Source organism: Falco biarmicus, chromosome 7, assembly GCF_023638135.1.
Source record: "Falco biarmicus isolate bFalBia1 chromosome 7, bFalBia1.pri, whole genome shotgun sequence".
Classification (NCBI taxonomy): Eukaryota; Metazoa; Chordata; class Aves; order Falconiformes; family Falconidae; genus Falco; species Falco biarmicus.
Window position 1 is genome coordinate 42,989,018 of NC_079294.1, and position 21,377 is coordinate 43,010,394.

At 40.2% G+C, this 21,377-nt stretch overlaps 1 protein-coding gene across 2 annotated transcripts in view; it reads left to right on the forward strand.

Annotated features, from left to right (window-relative positions):
- SYNE2 (spectrin repeat containing nuclear envelope protein 2) overlaps window positions 1-21,377 on the forward strand; it is a 191,426-nt gene that overhangs the window by 72,324 nt on the left and 97,725 nt on the right. For both annotated transcript variants that reach the window (XM_056346104.1, XM_056346105.1), the window contains exons 44-55: window positions 467-823; window positions 2,284-2,445; window positions 3,788-3,925; window positions 8,731-8,886; window positions 9,254-9,519; window positions 10,651-12,757; window positions 14,250-14,572; window positions 15,561-15,705; window positions 16,436-16,651; window positions 17,037-17,302; window positions 18,026-18,182; window positions 20,882-21,037. In XM_056346104.1, coding sequence (XP_056202079.1) covers window positions 467-823; window positions 2,284-2,445; window positions 3,788-3,925; window positions 8,731-8,886; window positions 9,254-9,519; window positions 10,651-12,757; window positions 14,250-14,572; window positions 15,561-15,705; window positions 16,436-16,651; window positions 17,037-17,302; window positions 18,026-18,182; window positions 20,882-21,037 — 4,449 coding nt within the window. The remainder of the gene's footprint in view (window positions 1-466; window positions 824-2,283; window positions 2,446-3,787; window positions 3,926-8,730; window positions 8,887-9,253; window positions 9,520-10,650; window positions 12,758-14,249; window positions 14,573-15,560; window positions 15,706-16,435; window positions 16,652-17,036; window positions 17,303-18,025; window positions 18,183-20,881; window positions 21,038-21,377) is intronic.

The window sequence follows — 21,377 nt, forward strand, 5'->3', positions numbered from 1 at the left end:
CTTCATGCATAAGTAGGCATTCTTTTGCACTTCGTCAAAAGTCTTGTACAGTCTTGTAGCTGTGAGTGTAGAGAGCTACTGAAAGCTTAAACCATAGCCAGATACGAATCACTGCAATTTCCCTTCCACCAGAATTTGCTATACCTCTAACAAGTAAAAAGGAATACGAGAGGGAGGGGATTTCCAAGTTGAGAACTTGGAAAGATCACCACACACCTCACAGGATACTACCTGATTATTTATCATTGTCATAATGCTTATAACTTCGGAGTCCTTTGTTCATAAAAATGGCTGACTAAAATTACTGATTTAGTATTTAACTCTCTGCATGCAGCAAACAGGTCTGCATGTACTTTTCAGCACAGATTGTTGTTTATTTATGACTTTAGTGGTTGACTTTAGATCTTAGCATTAAGTATATTGATTGAAGATGCTTTTCAATAGAATGTTTTCTTTCTGTTTAAAGGAACAACAAGGACCTCTTAGTCGATGCGAAGACATGTTAAAGAAGATTTTGGTTTTAGCAGAAACTGTTAAACAAAACACCTCTTCACCAGGGCAGAAGTTTATTAAGGATGATATTGAAACACTTCAGAGTAAACACAGGAGTCTGGAAGAAAGACTTGAAAATGTTGAGCAAAAGGAGGAAAATATTTTCACTGAAGTCCTTGAGTTAAAAGATGAGTTTGGTAATGAAATGCAGATGGAAGATAAGGCAGATGCAATGCTGAAGAGAGAGACACAGATCACTTCTGATACTCCTGTTGCTGCAGAAGAGAGCCCTGCAGCAGTGGAGTTAAAGGACCCTTTTGAAATGCATGATGTGAGTATATTTAATGACAGTCACAATGGGAGACTGGTTAAGGAGGCATCTGTGTCTCAGATGCCTTTTGTATGTTGCATCCTATATTGCATCCTTCATTTCATTGAAATGAAGCCATCTGTAATTATATGTGTTTAAATCAAAGATGTGGAGAAGAACTCCCGTAACTTACTTTAACAAGTCTGTGACAAGCCAATAATGTCTATTCAAAACTGCAGTCTTCCATTGAAACACAACCTGCACATAGCTTTCTCTTGCTTGTGATTAGGGCAGGCATCCTTGGTCAGGATACAAAGGGAGAAGGTGTATAGATGAGAGAACTGCAGATACACCTCTGCCAAAGGACTTTGAGAGCTTCTCTTAAACCAGTAGGGCTTGTTTAGAACTGCAACACAATTTGTGCTATTTGTTTTCATAAATAATGTTGTGCCTTTCAGAGATCTAATGTTAAAACACAGTATTTACGGTCACACAAGCTGGTTGTCTTTTATATTGTTTCTCTTTGGATCAAGACGTCAATGGAAATATGTCAGAGAGAGAAGCAAAATGGTCTGCTTTTGGAGGAAGGCAGTGTATTGATAGATAATCCGTTACAGGGCATCCATCAAAGCAAGGACAGATTGGGGCAGACTCTTCAGGTGCCTGACAAATATGTTCTAATACATGTCAATATATATGCATATATACGCCTGTGTCTGTTCACCAGAAATGCATATGTAATTCCTTAAAACTTGTGGTCTTAGAGATGTATTTTCCTAGTCTAATGAAAGGAATGGTAAATTATGTTCTCCAAATCATCCCCTCAGTCTTGCACATGTGAAGTATGCAAGATCTCTGCACATCCCCAGGGCTTGGACCTACTTTCTCCATGATGCAAAATGTGCAGCATTCCTGTGAATTTAACACATTTTGTCATCTGCGTGCACTAGGTAGGTAATGAGAGGTCACTAACCTGGAACCATTGATCTTTAGGGGACCTCAGGACATTATCACTGTAAATTACTTCACATGTGCAAAACTGAGGGAAGGATTTGGAGAATTCCCTCGTGGACCTGACCATTGAGTGGTAGCAGTAGCTGGGAGAGATGACCATCAAAGTATCAGAGTGGAAACCATCCGTACTGCATTTTCTGGAGAAGGAACAAGATCAGTAGTTAGAGTTGCCAAGTGTGTCTGAGCAGAAACTTCTATGACAGTATTAAAAATCATGTGAGCCCTTACTCCTGTTTGTTTTGTCCTGAAATTGTTTCATAGTGATTGAGGTCCCAATACGGCAAACTGATCTGAGCAGGCGTTTCCAAGAGGCTCTGGGTTTGGGTTACCTCAGCCTTTTCAGCTTCCTTCATTAAGCTAAATTGAAGAAAGTGTAGGCAGCTTGTGGAGTGTGTTATTCCTTAGTAAACTTAGAATTTGGACTGTGACTTTTACTGGTTGTGAACATTTTGTATTTTTCAAATCAGGGGGAGGTTGATAAAGAGAGCCCAGGTATGGACAAACATGAGAAGGTCCAAGAGGACATTCTGGACAACACGGTTCAGGGTGGTGAAGCAGAACTAGAAAGACATCAGGATGGTGTTGGTATTGAAGGTGATGAAACAAGAAAGGACACCCATCCAGCAGAGGTAACTGAACATGAGATTCCACAAGACTGATTGAATTTGAGGGTATATGTATACAGTTTAGTTGCAGTGGGGATGATATGACTAATATATAAATAATAAAACCCTCAAGTTACAGTGAGCTATTTTTGTCTGATGTGCTGTATGCTTAGTATGTGTTAATCCTCTGAATCTTTTCCTGTACATTTAAAATTAGTATGGAGGGAATTTTTTTTTCCATTAGTGATTTGCTGAGGATAATGTATTCCAAGTCACCTGGACATTTTGTGACGTTTTCTTACCATTTTGCTTCAATACTGTTATTCTGCTTGAGTCTATTTCATTTATTTAGATTTTTTATTTACATCTTTACTTTGCACGTAGGAGGCTGCATTTGAAATGCTGTGTCCTGTTTTGTGCACCCTGGTACAAGGGAAGTTTTGACAGAGTAGAGTAGTGTTGAGGAGCTAGAGCCATAGTGAGTGGGAAGAAACAAAGTTCTTGCTGGAGATGAAAAAGCTAACGCTAACAGGGCTCTTGTTGCTGTCATCCCCTCCCTGAAAGGGGTGTTACAGAGAAAACAGCCAGGCTCTTTTCAGACCTTAAGTTTCAGCAAACTGTGTGAGATGCTGAAAGCAGTGTGGTTGTGACAAGATGGAGCACGGTGTGCACTCATGAGCTTGCCGAGAATTGGGGTATATCTGTTCATTCTGGGTTGCAGGTTGGGCTACTTTCAGTACATATCCTGTGTGACTTGCAGCCACTAGCTCAAATAACCATGCAGATTCATGCTGTAAGGATTTGCCATTCTTTTATTTTGTGTAGGTGGCCGTTTTATTTTATCTTGTTTCCAGATGATAAACAAACTCAGGCAGAACTTACAGTCAGCAAATACCTCAGCATGTACATACAACAAATTCCTGGGCTGCCCAGGGAAGTATCCTGCCTGGTAATGTGCTGGGTGCCTCACCACAGACTCTCTGTCTACAGTACAAGTACAAGATTGGAGCCTCAGGAAAAAGTCTAACCTTTTTTAAAAATGCATTTGAGATTGCATCCAGGGGCACACAGTTCAAGGCCCATGCTTAGAGTAACAAAGCATGAACAGTGTAGGTAGAAGAACCACATTTGCAGTCTGCAATTTTTCTAAAAATTCATAACAGAATTACAGCACTGCTTCTCCTAGATGGTTTCCTTTGCCATAACCTTGCCCACAATAAATTATGAGATGTAGTTGTGGTTTTCCTCATCTACCTATAATTATGGGCTTTGTAACTTTGTCATCTCAAGCACTGTAATTACTGCTCAGCAGGTTTGATTATGGCATTTTGATTACTTGTTTCTTTTATTTTTCTTACACCAAAAGGAGGATGTCAAGAATCAGTCATATAGAGAAGATGTGGAGCAGGTTCAGCAAAGGGTGTGCCAAAAGAGTCAAGTCCTGAAATCTGCAGCAGTTGAGAAAGGGGGTCTGCAATCTAATCCCCCAGTTCCTGCACGTGAGGTAACCCACATTCTGTTATTTCAAGCTATATTTGTTAGAGTCACTGAATTTTTGTTTCCACATGGGCTTCAGCTGAAGTTCTGTTATAAAAGAAGAGGCAATTACTGCTGCATCAAAATCAAGATTTTTGTCTTGTGTACACAAAATCAAGTGTATAGTTCTGCTTTATGTTCATGGTAGTTTTGAACGTTATCCAGAGTGCTAGCCACATTGTATTTTTCAGTGGATATGTTCAAAAGGGCAATATTTGTTTTCAGAGCCATCATAATCAGTCTTTATTTTATGATATTTAGAGGTTCTTTTTAAGCTGTTAATCAATACAGCTTCTTTCCATGTCATTATAGTTAGCTGTGGTAGTCTTTGCCACCATAAGGAAGGCAAATCAGAAAACTGAAATCCAGGAGTGACACAGCATAAGAAAATAAATAAAATAAAACAGAGGAAGAAGGATGAATTCAAGCTGAATGAATTACAAGATGCATTACTAAATTACATTATTACTAAGTCTGTTCTTTAAAGAGTAAGGGTATTACATTCACAGGTGCCCTGTGACTGCTGATCCTTGGTCACCACATTCTTAAATTGAAGGTAGGGCCAAGCTAATCTTCACAGTGAAGTCTATGGGCCGTTCCACAGCTGGCCTGTCCATTGGCAGGTCTTACCTGGGGCTTGCACACATCTGCTGTAACTGGAAGCCTCAACAAAATCTCCCAAAGGTCTTGGGAGCCTGGGGAGGTCCCTGCTGACTGGGAGCTAGCCAGTGTTATTCAAATTTACAAGAAGGGGGTGAGGGAAGACCCAGGACACTAATCTCAGTTCCTGAAAAAATTATGGAGAAGATCATGCTGGGTACTATTGAAATCCTCTTAGAGAACAACACAATCATCATAGAATCATAGAATCATTTAGGTTGGAAAAGATCTTTAAGATCATCAAGTCCAACTATAAACCTGCCACTGCCAAATCCACCACTAATTGCCACCATGTCCCTAATTGCCACCTCTATATGGTTTTTTAAATACCTCCAGGGATGCTGACTCAACCACTTCCCTGGGCAGCCTATTGCAATGCTGGGCAACATCCAATCTAACCTCCCCTGGAGCAACCTGAGGCACTTGTACTTGGGAAAAGAGACCCACACCCACCTCGCTACAGCCTCCTTTCAGGCAGCTGTAGAGAGCAATGAGGTCCCCCCTGAGCCTCCTTTTCTCCAGGCTGAAGAACCCTGGTTCCCTCAGCTGCTCTTTTTAAGACTTGTGCTCCAGACCCATCCCCAGTTTTGTTGCACTTCTCTGGACAGTGTCTTTCTTGCAGTGAGGGGCCTAAAACCAAGCACAGTATTCAAGATGCGGCCTCACCAGTGCCACAGGGGCACAATCACTTCCCTAGTCCTGCTGGCCACACGGCTTCTGGTACAAGCCAGGATGCTGTTGGCCTTCTTGGCCACCTGGGCACACTGCTGGCTCATGTTCAGCTGGCTATCAGCCAGTACCCCCAGGTCCTTTCCCACCAGTCAGCTTTCCAGCCACTATTCCCCAAGCCTGTAGCGTTGCATGGATGTGTTGTGACCCAAGTGCAGGACCCGGCACTGAGTCTTGTTGAACCTCAAACTGCTGGCCTCAGCCCATTGTTTCAGCCTGTCCGGACCCCTCTGCAGAGCCTTCCTGCCCTCCATCAGATCAACACTGCCCCCTGACCTGGTGTCATCTGCAAACTGACTGAGGGAGCCCACAACCCCCTCATCCAGATCACTGATAAAGATATTAAACAGGACTGGCACAGATCAGGCACAGTGAACGTGAGTTCATGGAGAGAAAGTGCTGTTTAACTAATTTGATATCCATCTATGATATTTACCTAGTGGGTAAAGGGAAGGTGGTGGATGTAAAAAAAAAAAAAAAAAAAAAAAAAAAAGATGTAAAATTTCTGGATTTTAGAAAGACTTTTGATACTGTTGGTCACAGCATCCTTCTGGACAAATTGTCAAACTGTGGGATGGGCTGGTTCACAGTGCACTGCGTGAAGAAGTGCCTGAAGGGCAGAGCTCAAAGGGTTGTAGAGAATGGGACTACGTTTGGCTGGCGACTGTACCAGCGGTGTACCTCAGGCTTCAAATCTAGAGCCAGTTCTGTTTGATATATTTATAAATGATCTAGGTGCAGGAGTTGAATGCACCGTTAGCAATTCTGATGATGATACCAAACTGGGAGGTGCTGTTGAACTCTCTTGAAGGACAAGATGCCTTGCAAAGGGTTCTAGATAGATTGAAGCATTGGGCGATGGTTAACAGGATGAAATTTAACAAGTCCAAATGCTGGATTCTGCTCCTGGTATGGAGTAGCACTGGGCACGTATAAATTGGGAGAGGAGTGGCTGGAGAGAGAAAGGGATCTGGAGATGCTGGCTGACAGCAGGCTCAATAGGAGTCAGCAGTGTGCCCTGGCAGCCAAGAGGGCAGGCTGCATCCTGGGGTGTATTAACCACAGTCAGTCAAAAGAGGTGATTACGTTGGTGTGGCCTCACCTTGAATAGTGTGCGCAGTTCTGGGCCCCACAATTGAGGTGTGAAGGTCCTTGAATGTGTCCAGGGGAGGGCAACACAGCTGGTGAAAGGGCTGGAAGGCATGTCCTGTGGGGAGCGGCGAAGGACTTTGGGCTTGTCTGGTTTGGAGAAAAGGAGGCTGAGGGGTGACCTCGTTGCTCTCTGCAGCTGTCTGAGCTGGGGAAGTGCAGAGGGAGGTGCTGATCTCTTCTCCCTGGGATCCAGTGACAGGACACTGGAAATAGTTCAAAGCTGTGCCAGGGGAGGTTTAGACTGGACGTTAGGAAGCTTTTCTTTACCAAGAGGGTGGTCAAACACTGGAACAGGCTTCCTAGAGAGGTGGTTGATGCCCCAAGCCTGTCGGTGTTTAAGAGGCATTTGGACAGTGCCCTTAAAAACATACTTTAACATTTGGTCAGCCCTGAATTGCTCAGGCTGTTGGACTAGGTGATCATTGTAGGTCTCTTCCAACTGAAAATACTCTTCTGTTCTAAACTGACAGACTTTCACTTCTGACTGTGATTGTTTATATTCAAAAGATTTGGAGCTTGCAAAGGGAAAGGGAAGTAGGTTCTGCTGTTCTCCTGAGGAAGGTGTTGGATAAGAAAGGATTTAAACTATGGGTCATACCCAAGCCTGAAGCCAGAGTCACATTTGGTGGTTTCCTGGAGGCCTGCACGGTGAAGAGTCAACAGGGGAGCCCTGGCTTTGTCTGAAGGACAGTAGCTGGTTAGCAGCCCCCATTCTCTTCCCTTCTCATGTTTTGCTCCTTCCCCAACCATCTAGTAGACTGAAAAACTATGGGAAACATTAAAATTATTGTGTTGGGAGGTGGACACTGTCTGTGTGCCTGTGTATCCGGAGAGGTGGTGCTACAGTGTACATTGAGTCATACAAACAAGCAAAACATGTATACAGCAATCCTGATTTTTTTTTTTAGTGTCAGGACACTTTTCTGTGTGTTTTGATGCATTTATATTTCTATCTGGTAAAGTGGATTTTCTCCTCGCTCTGTGATAGCTGAGCTCAGTTTTTCTGCTTACTTCAGTTCTGTGGCACTCCAAAGTCTTTTTAAGATGAAATCTTATGTCTGAGTTGAATGTACAATCTCCTATATGTTTCCCACGCTTAGGAGCAGGTATATGTTTTAGTAGCTCGTGACCCACAGAGAAACAGATGACCGTGACAGTTTACAAGTGATACGGCTGTGGGGATAGTTGACTGCTTCCTAGTAAAATAGTATCTAAAGTAGCAATACAGTAAGTTTATCCAACAAGAATTTATCATTGCTCATTTTATATGTTGGTACCATGGGGAAGCTCACACTGTAGTCATATCTGCGTATTTGTATGCATTCACTCACGTGAAGTCTATATGTGGAACAGATCACAGTTTACCAGATAGAGACAAGGACTGGGGGAAGGGAAATGCAGAAAGATTTTTAAGGTATTGCCGTGTGACCCAATAAGCCTGTGACATTTCATTTATATTGTTGTATGCAATAGCTGAAGGTGATTTAGAGGATTACGTTTTACGTCTGAACTGGGGCTGTCTAAGAGCATCCAGTTGGGCAATGACCTTGGCTCAGCTGGTGGACTGTTCAACCTGGCCACACCACAGGTGACTTGTTCTTCTGCCATTGTGGGAATTGATGGCAGTGCCAGGGACTGGCTCTGGAGCCCCTCATTCCCTTCCTCCCCACCCTGACTGAGACATGACTCCCTAATGCTCTTGCCCCTGAATTTGGATAGCACTTGTGGCAGTAGCAGCCGTGGCTTTGTGTCACAGGCAAGCTGCTTCATGCGTGAGTGAGTCCTTGAAGAACAGTTGGAAGAGATGGTCTTGGTGAAGGACACAGCAGTATATTAAGGCAGGTGCTGAGCAGAAGGAATGTGGTTGTGAGGAAAAGTTAAAAGTCCATGAATGTGTAAGGAGGAGGGGGAGAAGACAGGATGGACTTGTGAGTTTATCAGTAGCAGAAGTGGGTGCAGGGAGGATGTTCTTTGAAGGTGGGGATGTCCGAGTTTCAAGCTTAAAATGATGGGCAGAGATTTCATAGGTATCTGAGCAGTGCTGGCAAGCCAGGGTGAGGTGGAGGGTAGTGATGGAGATTCTAGCCTCTGGGTCCTGGTTTACCCACAGAGGCTGTGGGGGAAGCCACAGCAACCTTTAGGCATGGCTTAAACACGTGAAGCAAAGTGTTGCAGTCGGAAAACTTGTTGATTTAGGATCCTCAGAAATAAGAATCCTGTTTTGTGTTGTAGGACACAGGTGCAGAAGTGGTTGTTCAGAAAGAATTGTTTCCCGGAGTGCAAGTAAATACTGAATATTTTGAAGAGGAACAAAAGGTCAATGAGCTGAAAAATAAAGTGGCTGAACTGGATATCGTGCTTATAAATGAACAACTAAAAGAGCTGGAGGTATGGAAATTGCGAAGTCATTCCTCATTGTTAATGTACTGATACACAGAATTATGGTTCACTTAGCAAAATTCTTGCATATAGTCTTATCTGTGGTTTGACTGCATGATTAGTCCGTTTGTCTACCAGGTAGTCTACAAACACAGTGTCTTAATGCAGGTATGTCCATGTAAATTGTACGGCTCTTCTAGAATGCAGTAGTAGATACACCTTCGATTGCATGTGTGCTTCCATGCATGCTCATTTGCATGTGAATGAGGAAGTGTATGTTTGTAGGTGTATCGGTATTTAACTATATTTTGTGTTGAAAGCTGAAAGTGTTTAAGGTCCTCTTTTAATCTCTTCTCTGTGGTGGGTTTGGTTGTAGAATTTACAAACTGAACTGGAAACATGGAAAGCAAAATCTTTATGTCATAGTCAAGAAGCATTTCCCAGTGCAACAGGATCAAACAGAGCAGAGCTGCAAACCACAGAGCCTGCGGTGCCCTGCTGGGACAGGCTGCTTCAAGAACTAGATGCTGTTAAGGCAGTGAAGCAACAACAGTACTGTTTAATTAATGAGTACCAGAAAAATCTTTCTGCTGCACAGTCCTCAATGAAAAATTTGTCAACAGAAAAAGATAACATAAAAATGTAAGTATAGTTGAGGGTTTCTGTGAGTAGGTTGAACAAATGTGATCCTAGACTGAATTTTCTGCCATACTTCAATAATACTCAGACAAAGATACAGTGTTTTATCTGTCTCATTGATGTTAGGCAACAAGAGAAGTCTCATAGATTTGTAGGTTTAAACAGCCCTTAAAAGAAGCATGTCTGGTGGTTCTCTGCCATCCTTTAGCATCATTACTCTTTTTAATTTTTTTTAGGCAGCACAAAGAAATGGTTGCTGTGCTAAAAACCTATACAAAAGCCATATTAAAATATTATTGAAAAAATATGGCAGATGTGGAAATATTAATTTCTTTTCAGGGACTCATCAGTTCTGATTTTTTTAGGGGGGGAAATATCTCATTGCTCTGAAAAATTAACTTTCTTTGATAAGAAGAATTCTGTGGCAATAAATAAGTCTGCAGAACCAATTCACAGTTAATCAGTTAACACAAAATGTTCAGTACCCACTATGAATTAGCCTTCAAACCATGGAACTAGCCTATCAATCACAATAATTTGAAAATCTTTAAAATAATTTATATAATTGTTAATTTACAGCACAGAGATTGAAAAAATCTAGCTGCTAAATGTAGGTGAGAATTTCAAAATACTCCTGGAGGTAAAAGATGAGTAGATGAACTCCAAATTAATCTTGAATGAATGGGAATTTTTTAAGTTTTTCTTTTAACTTTATCTTCATTGTAAATCAGAAATTACCATAAAATGTTAATTTGCTTAGAGATGACTCTAACACTATTCTTTATTTTGAAAATTTTATTTATTGTAGCTTTAACAGGAGACTACATTTCTTTAGGAAATGATGCATTCTGTATTTGCATATACTGCAATTTTAGATAAAATGCATTAGAATGTGCCTCTCCTGCAGAGATAACTAGAAATAACTAATGCTGTACAGATAAGCAAGAAACAATGATACTACAACGGTGATTAGGAAATTTGTGAGAGAACATTGAGAGACACATGTAATTAAATGAATAAAGTGAGTGAATCACTTTTGAAACAGTCAAATTCTTTTTTTTTTTAAATGTGTCTAGTCCATGTTTTAGGAACTTCTTAGGGTTTATTTTTAAATGCTATTCATATTTTTGACAGAAGTCCTATGAACAATACAGTTCTTCTGGAGAAAATTAAGGCATGCATAGAGTCCTTACGAAAAGAAAGAGATGTCTTAAACCAGTTGAAAACTCAGCAAGAAAGTTTATCTCAGCATTTAACAGGCATGGATAAAGTGTTAACTGAAAGCCAAATGAGGCAACTGGAGCTATGGTGGCAACACATGGAGCAAACAGTGCAAAAGAAACATGATCAAGTTGTGGCAGAAATTGATGAATTTAACCTGCTTATGAATAAAGCACAGGATATTCAGAGACTGATACAAGAGCAGTGTTTACAAGTGGAGTTACATTCCTCTGCTGCAGGAAAAGCCAAATATCCTGTACTTTGGATGACAGAGCTACAGGACATTAAACATGGTCTTTCTCTATTAACAAGGAGGATTGAACTGCAGATGAAAAGAATTTGGAGTGATCAAGAGAAGGTAGCTTTGGAGAGCTCTATACATGACCTGCAGAGCAAATTGGAAGCATTATCAGCACAACAAACTCCTCGAGAGGATGTTCAGATCACTGGTCCTGCTCTCATGAAACATGAAATGATGAAGAAGATCAAAGAAAATATTTCATGGGTCAGAGATTCACTGTCCTTTCTTGATCAGAAAGCAGCACTTTTCCCCAGTGATGTTAAATCACAGATCAGAAGTTGTCAGCTTATGAGCACAGAAGTTCTAAACAGAGAGCCTGTGATTGTATCGCTGGATTATGGGCTCCAACACATCATGCCCAGCTTGAAGCCTGAGGAGGTATCTGATATGAAGTTTCTTTTACAAACATTGCAGGATTCATACAAGGCTCTGGTTTTAAAATCAGCTCAAAGATTACAGCACTTAGAGTTCCAGCTGGAGGAGAGGCAAAGACTTATTGCAGAAATAGAAAAAGTTCATTGTCAGCTTCGAAATGCTGAGATGCTTGCCAGGCCTGATATGAACCAAACCAGCACGTGGTCAGAATTAATTGATCGACAAGCCATTTTAAAGGAGATTTTAAAGGACGTACAGGAAATAGAAGGGCTTATCTCATCCCACTATAAAGAGAGTCAGATCACAGCTGAGGAACTGAGCCTGTCTGAACAACTATTTTTGATTGATCAATTAAGAAGTCTGAAGAATAGAGCAAAGAAGACACAGAGGCAAATTCAGAGTAAACTTCATGAAGTAGAAAAAAAAATAGCTGTCTACAAAGAGTTTGCTGAAGGAATAACTTCATTGCAACAAGATCTTGTCCTGCAGTATGGTGAAATGAACTTGGAAGAAGATGAACTACTGGGCTCCGAGCAGGAATTAAAGGATAAATGCAAAGCACTTCAAAAAAAAGTATTAGATTTCCAGTTCAATTTGTCACAAATAATGAAGTACAAAGAAATATTTGAATGCGTAGGTCTAAAATGGGACTCACTACAGCTAGATGAATTGCAAACGAAATTTTTTAAAATAAAAAATAAAATTAAGGGCAAGATAATACGCTTTGATAATGTCGTTAGGGAATGCAATAAGATTCAAGTGTTGCTAAATGAAATCCAGGCTATAACATCTACTGTAAGAAAAGAAGCTTACATCCTAAATGACGGCTCTTGCTCTTCTCCTGCTGAGAATCTTATGTCTGCACAGATTCTGTTTCAGGCAGTTCAACAAATCTTGTACTTAACCCAGGAGGTAGCAAGTAAAATAAACAAAAATGATGTCCTTGATACACGATTCAAAGAATCTAAGAGGAAAGAAATAAAGAGCCTGGAGAAGGATGCTGAGGAACTGAATCAGTTTCTTCAAAACCTCATCTCTGGTCTCCACTGTGTAAATAAGGAAGATATCCAGAATGAAGTAGAATATATATTTCACATCATAAAGCATATTCAATTAGAGCTCCAGCAGCCACTTCTGATAGACATAAAAATAATGCAGTATGAAAAGTTACGATGGGAAGCAATTCAGAAAATGATGCAAGCAAAGTTCTCCGCTATTAATTGTATAATGGAAAAAGAGAGAAAAAATCCAAAAGAAAAATCTCTTGCGGCTGGTATAGAAACAAAACTAGAGAAACTGCAAGATCATGAAACACAACTGAAGATAGACATTGCTGCCCGTGTTGTAAGTATATTTATTAAAAATAAGGTATAGCCATATGTCTTTTCCCAATAATTAGATCAGCTGTCTGTGACTGTAGTGTTTATATTTTAATGACTTATATGCTTCTTTTATTCTAATAACTGAATTGGCCGGTGATCATCTCTGCATTGACGGATATGATGGGAATCATGATAAGAAACCAAGGATACAACGAAATTAGTTGTATTCAGTTTGATTATAATTGAGCACTGGGGTTTAGCATAAGAAAAGAAAGGTAAAGGGGAGGAAGGAAAATGTTGAGTTGAAAAAAGACTGGGTGCAAATTGTCCTGGAATTATTCTTGGAACTGGTTTTATGTAACATTTTTGGTATTGACAGTGATGAAAAATACAGAAGTTCCTTGTTCCTACTATAGTGAAAAAGCTTACTCATTGGGAATGATCAAGGAGAGTAAAGCACCAATGTGGTCAGGCTCAGGAAGGATAAGCAAAGGAAAGACAACCAGGATCCAAGGCTTTAACACAAGTATATAAAGCATTGCTGGAGGATCCACCTGATTCTTGATGCGTTTGTCAGGAAGGGTCCACTCAAACTGGAACAGATGCTATTAGAGGGATGAAGACTGTTGAGGGTAGCTGATAAAACTGAATTTGCTCAACCTCTTAAGCTAAGGGCAAGCGGGAAATCTAGTTGAGAAATGTAATTAGGCTGGAGGTAGACTTAATGAATGGAAAAGGACTACTTAAGCTAAAGGGCAGTGTTAATACACAGAGAAAGAATTAGTGAATAAATTTACACTGGAAACCAGAAGAGTGGTAATCTTCATAGCAGATTGGTTCTGGAACTGCATCCAGGTCAAGACAACCTGTGCCATGATGGCCCAAAGGATCAGTGGATACAAATGAGGAAATATGAGGTAGTAGCTAATAACAGGGGGAGGGACTCTGCTTCACTGATGGACTTACGGTCCTGCTGCTAGATTTCCTGGCTTGCTGTGCTTCATCTTCACTGCTTGGGTGTTGTGTGGGAAGCACAATGCCAAAGTTCCGCTGCCCTGTGGGAATCCAAGAGCTGGCAAAGTTACACATCATTCAAGAAGAGGGTTTAGTGAGAAGTAGTTCGGTAAGTCAGAGTGGGTATACCACCTGGAGCAGAATAAAGCATCAACGTGTGGGCTTTCCTTGTCGGAACAGGACATATGGGATGCCATGTCCGTAAGGGGTCTTATGGCTTTTGTCTTCTGCCATCCTTCTCTCTGGCTTTTTCCAGTATTGGCAGTTCCTACATAACCCCTGTTCCTGCGGTTGAGAGCAATCAGTCCATAGGTTACAGCACTGCTCTGTGACTGCCTAGGTAGCAAAGTACATTTGCCATGTCCTCCCTCACTTCCTTAGGCCAGTTCTGGGAGCACTGGTCTCAAAAACAGGTGTGAAATTCTGAAAAGACCATCGGGTGGTCCAGAGGAGCACAGTGGTCTTTCTTAATTGTTCCTTTGTCTTTTTAACACTGTCAGAGTGCTCTGGAGGAGGCATGTAAAGCTGGTGAGCTTTATACCAAGGCTGTTCAGAGGGCTGCCACGTTCCTTGAGGACTATGAAGCTGGACTCCAGTCTGCCACAGCAGAGCTTGGTAGCTCAGAGGAGATCTGTCAGACTCCACAATGGAATGAAGAAGAGTTCAACTCTGCAAAGGCTGACATAGAAAACGTGTACTCCAAGCTGAAGAACGTAGTGAAACCAGAAGATAAAATATGCCTGGAAAATACTTTAACAGAACTAGTCAGTAAGAGTTTGGCATTAAGGGAGAAGGCTCAAAGAAAGGAAGCTGATGAACAGAGGTAAGTTTAAGAGATCTTCCTGGGTTGTGTTACTTATTATGAAGAATTTGGCTGATAATAAATGCAGTATTGTTTCTGCTGTCATAGAACCAGGTAATTCAGCAGAAAGAACTGTAAGCATTTCTGTTGTTTCTAGACGTGATAGTAATGGAAGGAAAATTACCAGGCAATAAGCATATTGCTACTAATTCACAATGCAATAGTTTTTAGTATATTGCACGAAGTGTGTATGGGGCTTGACTGAGGGTCATAGGGTGCCAGAATCAGAGTAAAGCACATTTTCACAGTCTCTAGTTCAGTGCTGCTGTGGGTTAGAATGGTTTTTGGAGGCGCCTTAATGTGTCTCTTCCATAAGCTATTCTGATGGCTTGAGAAAGTAAAGACCAAACAAGACACAGGCCATAGTTTCCTTCCTTCAAATACAGGTGCAGAGGAGATCTGAAGGGCCTTCAGATACATGTACACAAACAGTTTTGGAGATAGATTAAAGGATTTTTAAATTGTTTGCTCATGATCCAGTGCTTCTGATTCTGTTGAGCGTAACCTTAAAATCTGGTTTTATAATCAAAGAATTGGACAACCTTAAAGGCTTTGGTAATAGAAAAGAAATGATAAGATATAGAAATAAGATGTTGGAATTGTGCAGAGCACACATCGTAGGGAAAAGTAGAATGTGTGTTACAAACTGGAACTAATTTTTGGGAACGTCTGAGGAGGATGGAGACCTAGATCAAGACATACAATTCTTTTGAGCAGCTCCTAGGGTGATATATGGATATGCATACCTATATTTCTTTATCTCTGGGGCATTTGTACCTGCATCTCTAAAGTATCTTGGATATCGAACCTGAAGTATATAACAAATAGTAAGGACTGCTAGTTCAGAAGATTCTTTTTAATATTTTTTTTTTTATTCTAGTGGGCATTATGGTTAGAGAGAGGAGCAACCACAACAGATTTTAATCAGTCTCTTAATTGTTTCCTACAGGTATTTTGAAAAATACAAAAGCTACACAAAAACCAAAGATAAGGTGTGTGATAATCTTAACAAACTGGAAAAGATGCTTAGACAGTCTTTGTCTCAAATACCAACGTCTTACAAAGAAGCTTTGGAGCACTTAGAAGAAAGCAAGGTAAGAGAGGCTCTGAAGAACTTGAAAAACTTACACAAAACTGTGATGTAGCTGTGCACACAGTATGGTGTCACAGTAGAAAGAAGTTAAATTCCTTTATCCTGCATTTATGTATATATAAAACCACAGAATATATACCTATAAAAAGACCAGATTATAATAGGTCACATAAAAAGAGTACGTCATAACACTGTAGAAATCAAACATTGTCTGTGCTTAAGATAATGTTGCATTTTTGTTTAGATCCCTCATTGCTTCTTTGCAGGACCAGGACTGTTCAGATTTCTAATATTGCTGCTGTTTTCTCTCAGAAGTGAAAACCAGAGGATTTCCAGTTTCCCCCCCCCCAAGACTCTCTTGCTGCCTCCCCACCAGACCTCTGCTATAATCAGCTGCTTTGCTGCCTTCTCTTTTAGTACTCATCATATTACAGGCTTGTCATTTTATATATCTGTAGCTCCTGCTCATTTATCTTCCCTTCCAAATAACTAGAAAGCAGCAAGGACAACCTAATCACCTGGGTACACTGTTCTGTTTGGTTTGTTTGTTTTATTTACCCCATATTTCTCTGCAGTCTTAGCCAACAGAATTCTCTCATTACAACCATTTTTAACCAGCTCAGTGGAGTTGTTGCCATTTTATTAGAGGATCCTAATCATATTACTGAATGCTTCATTAGCACTTCTAACTGTATTGTTTTATTTATTTACTTGTTTATTTTTCCTGTCAGATTTTAGTCTCCAACATTGACTTGGCTGAAGATGATCTTGTGAAGCTGAGGCAGGTCTCTGGAGACCTGATGAAATTACGCTGCAGAAATGACAGGGCACTGGGCAGGATTGTAACAGTGCTGTGGGAAAATTGGCTGAGTTTGCTTGAGGCTGCAAAAGGGCTGGAAATTAACTGTGAAGAACTAAAGCAGGAATGGAAATTCATCAATGAAGAGGTGACTTGCTCAACAAACTGTAGGTTTGGGGGAATGTGGTAGGGATGAGGCCCTCAGTAAAATGGCACGTAAACAGCTGACATCAGTGTAGAACATCATTTCCCGCTCGCTGATCAGGCAGTTGTCCCTAGCCTTTCTTGAACCCGGAGTAAAAAATGATGGGGATATTTACAGTACAAATTCTCTGAACCCAGAACAACTCTGTTTGTGGTTGTGTGCTTTGTTAGAGTAAACTCGAATGTTTTAGCACACTTCAGAGGTTCAAGCTCTCTGGCTATGTAATTCCCAGGACTTAGTCACGCATATGAGTAAATGAATAATGTAACTTAAGATGGTGGAATAAAAAAATCACTTTACCTCATGCTTTGACTTACTGTTTACTTAGCTGGAACGTGAAGCAATAATTCTCGATAAGCTCCAGGAAGAACAGCCAGAAAGTCTAAAAGAGAAAGAAAAGGCTACCAGAGAGGAACTGGTAGAATTACTAGATTTTGTGAACTCATTTGAGGAAAACATCAACCAGCAACAGCTCCTCTTACTCTTACTTCTTCACCGAATAAGAAACATCCTGAATACATCTGAAAATACTGAGGCAGAAGCTGCCCTTCCTGCCTTATGCGAGATAAAGGCAATGCAGGATCGATGTAAAAAGTAAGTGGTGTGAAATTTCTGTTGAAGATATGACATAGGACTACTTATAAGCACAGTGTTTTATTGGGTATTAAAGAATAAATGAAAACTGTAATGCACTTAACAAGATAGTGAATGTCCTACTGGGTGAGACCAGTGCTCCATCTAACCCATCTGCTGTCTCCAGCATGGACATTGGGAGATACTAGTTAGGGAGAAGACCTGAGCCTGGCCATACCATGTTAGTCTGCAATTTGTGTTCAAATGTAGTAGTAATCGGAAGGGATGACAGCCAGTTTTGGAGGTTTCAGGCTCTTGTGAACTTGAATGAGATATGTGGATCTTCCACTCTTAGGAAAATCGAACCTTGTGTTTTTTGCAACAGTGCAACTTTTGCCTTACTAAATGAGTGCCACTGTTTAAAATTTGCTTCAAATATTTTTTGCAAATCTGTGATTGTACTTGCCCTTCTCCACGCCTGCTTTTTGACATGGAAATCTTTGTGAATATCTTCTGTTTTGCCAGCATCTTCAGACTCTTGAGAACCTGAGCTCTGTTTGCTGTTAAAACACACATGCTGTCTGATTTGGTCTACCAAGCATACTTCATTTAGCAATATCTGCAGACTCATTTTTGAGGAAACGGAGGAAATAAAGGACTCTGAGATTTAGTTACAGAAAATAATATATGCCTACTTGGGTAGAGCCTAACACGTAATGTATTCTTGCTGGAAATCTTTCATAGGTTATATGAAAAGACTCAAGACCATAAGGATTCCGTACAAGCTGAGATTCAAGAGAGGAGCAAGATCACTGAGGAAATAAGTGCTGTGACAAATGCATTACGGCATGCTGCATCTGGATTATCACAAGATGCTGCTGGAAAGGCAGGACAACTGGAGGTTGGTAACGGCTCTGTTATTGCGTGGGGACACTTTGAATATGATCTCTTTTATCCTGTGACTTGAACTTGTTCCAGATAGAATTAGTGGCAATTAGTATATGCTATGCACATTGACTTGAAGAGAATGAATCTGGCTCAGTGGAGTATGACTGGCCTTGCCATATCTCTGGTTTACAATCCTCTCCCTCTACGTGGTCTGGTTAGCAGGAACAGATCTGTCTGTCCAGACTGCAGAGAGATTCACAGTCAGTTGCATGCCTTTTAGGAAGGACTACTTAGTGTACATCCTGCACCCCTTCCCCCTTTGCATGCCTAGCCAGAGCAGCTTCAGATGCTCTGGATTTGATGTCCCACATCAGGGGGTTAACCTGGTAAATGCTTTTTTAGAAATCCAGTTGTGATCAAGACCAGTCTCCAGCAGCAGCAACCAGCACTCTGCAGCAACCCAGTCCATACATTTCTATGATTTCAGTATATTTTTTTACCCTTCTTCAGACTTTATGAAATGCTATTATTCCTAATACTTCCTGAATATGGGGTTATTTATTTATTATTTTAATTATATCTGTTTCAATTTAGTCTTACTGTTTATATTACTACCTTAATTTTTAAATCTTGATCAGAAATTTATTTTTAGTTATATTCAGTTATCTTTTAACTATAGAACATCATTATTTATTTATTTATTCTAGCCTACTAAGGCCTATCACAAATTTGGACTCTCTTTTCTCTGTCTTGTATAAAACCAATAGGAGTCTCTGCCATGTATTTTCTTTAGAAGGTGTATGCTTAAAGCTGGCAACGGGCTAGGAAAAGCACAGAAGCCAAAGACTGTGGTGGCAGATATGAGCATTTCCCTATGGGTTAGCATGGGAGAGGAATGTTAACTACATCTTTTGGAAGTTCTGAAAACCCATGAACCAGCATTTGTCCGAAAGGGCTATTTTTCCATTTAAAATTATTTAGAATTAGAAGTTAGAGTTGGGTCTGCTCTTTTGCTGAGGTTTTTTGTATCCATGAGGAAATGTTACCACTGCAGGTGTTTGATGCCTGCTTTTTTCCCCTCACATCCTAACTGTGCTACTCTGAGCACCTGAAAGTCACCCAAAAGTAAGCTTAGACTTTGTTCCTGATCACGGCAACAGTAGGCACAAGCAAATTGTTAACAGCAATCCTGGCAAATGATTTCTTCGTAGCAGTGTATCGCAGCAGGCCTATTCCTTTTGAGAAGATTCAGCCAAAAGGATTGAAAAAGTATTGCTAAAATCTGCAGGGCAATTTCATTCCTACTTCCAAAGAAAACCTAGTTTCTATAAAATCTATAGCATTATGCAGGGCTCCATTGCATTTCTTGAATGGAAATGCCTATTTTACTTATAGATGATAGTAAGTCTGCGTTAGTTGGGTGGTGAAGTTGTAACTCACCAGCATAGATGGGTATGCAAATGGGAAGTGATATCATCTAGATCTAGCCCCCTAGGAAAAAAAAAACCAAACCTGGGACAGTTTTGACAGATGTCTGCATTCTGGCTAAATAATCTGTGAACATGCATTTATATACAGAAACAAGTTTGCGGAGGCATGCTTTGTTTTTGAGATTAATATTGTAACCGATTCTTCCAAATTCAAGCCAGGGAATCTCTAATCTCCTGTAAATGTTGGCACAGTCTCACCCGGACCATTTGACAACAGCAGTCTTCTCTGTGGTAGAGGCACACAGCTGTTTCATGGCTTTGAGTTTTTTTAATAGCAGACCCAGTTGTCATGGGGTGATAGGAAGTAAATCAGTCTCGGACTCTTACATATCTCTTCTGTGCATTGTATTTGTGTGAGGGAAAAGATTCCCATGTAAAGACTAGGAGTTAATGGATTGTCATTACCCCTGTTTGAAAAAGAAAAGGATGTTAATTTTAATGTCTTTCATTGCCTGGTAGGAGCTTTGGATCACTTTTCCCAAGAACCTGAGTTAACGTTTGAATTTCTCAAACAGCTGAACATTGGGAAAAAGGACCATAAAGGAAAAAAACAGAACTCTCCAACTTGAAATTCTAGAAAACTTTCAAAACAAATAAGTTTCTTCATTCTTTCTGCAATAGAACTTAGATCAGATTTTATTTCTAGGCCACAGGCTGTAGTCAGTTGTTCAAGTTTCTTTTATCTCACAAAAGCTACATTCTTCGTGAAGAACTGGAAACTACTGTTTTGAAAGGAGCCTGTTGTGCTGCTCTGCGTAATTGCCTGAAAGCAGACACTTCAGCTTGAAACCTGTTGCTTTTTGTGGCCTTTGTGTTGTTTATAATAATGAAGAAATGAGCATTGGCTATTAAACGTCATTCAAAGGGAGAGCACAGGGGTTAACAGGGTTAATCTTAGGAGCACTTCAAATGATTAAATTGCTATACCTGTCAATAAACATCAGTGCGTCAGTTGCCTGACATGGAGTAGTATTAAGTTTAATTAATTCTTACAGATTGAAAAGCATTATTTGATTAAATGAGTGAGTATTTCTCAAAGTTAATCTGCTTGCAGAGGTAGTCAGATTAGGTTTGATATCACAAAACCAACTTTTCCAAACCATAATCATGGTAGGAAATACAAAGCATAGTATGTATGTATATATATGTACATATGTACATATACACACATGCACTCAGTAAAAACTGGGTTAAACTGCTGAAGTTATTCTTAATTTTGTAGGAGGTTCAGAGCGTGATTGGTAAAGAAAATCAAACTCTAAAGGATATCATGGAGAAACTCCGGATCAAGTATTCTGAAATGTATACAACAGTTCCTGCAGAAATCCAAACACAGCTGGAGGACAGCAAGAAAGTATTGCAAGACCTAGAAGACAAGGTGACTGTTGTAATTTTCATATTTACCTTTTTGTAATGTATAAATAAGTGCAGTAATACTTGATGAATGTTGTAACTAAATCTCAACTTGAAACATTGATTATTTTCATTTGCGTTTTCCTCTTGGGGAACATGTATACCTGAGGAAAGATTCCTCGTGTTAATTGTTCTCCTTTTAGAATAACCTTACAGTAAGTAAGCAGTGTGAATATAGTATTTTCCTTTTCTGTTAGAAGAGGGCATTGCAGAATTGCTAGCAACAAAGTCTTGCATGTGATATAGGATGCTGTCTTCTATCCAGTCTGATTCTTAAACTACACTAGTAATCAAAGGTGATTGGA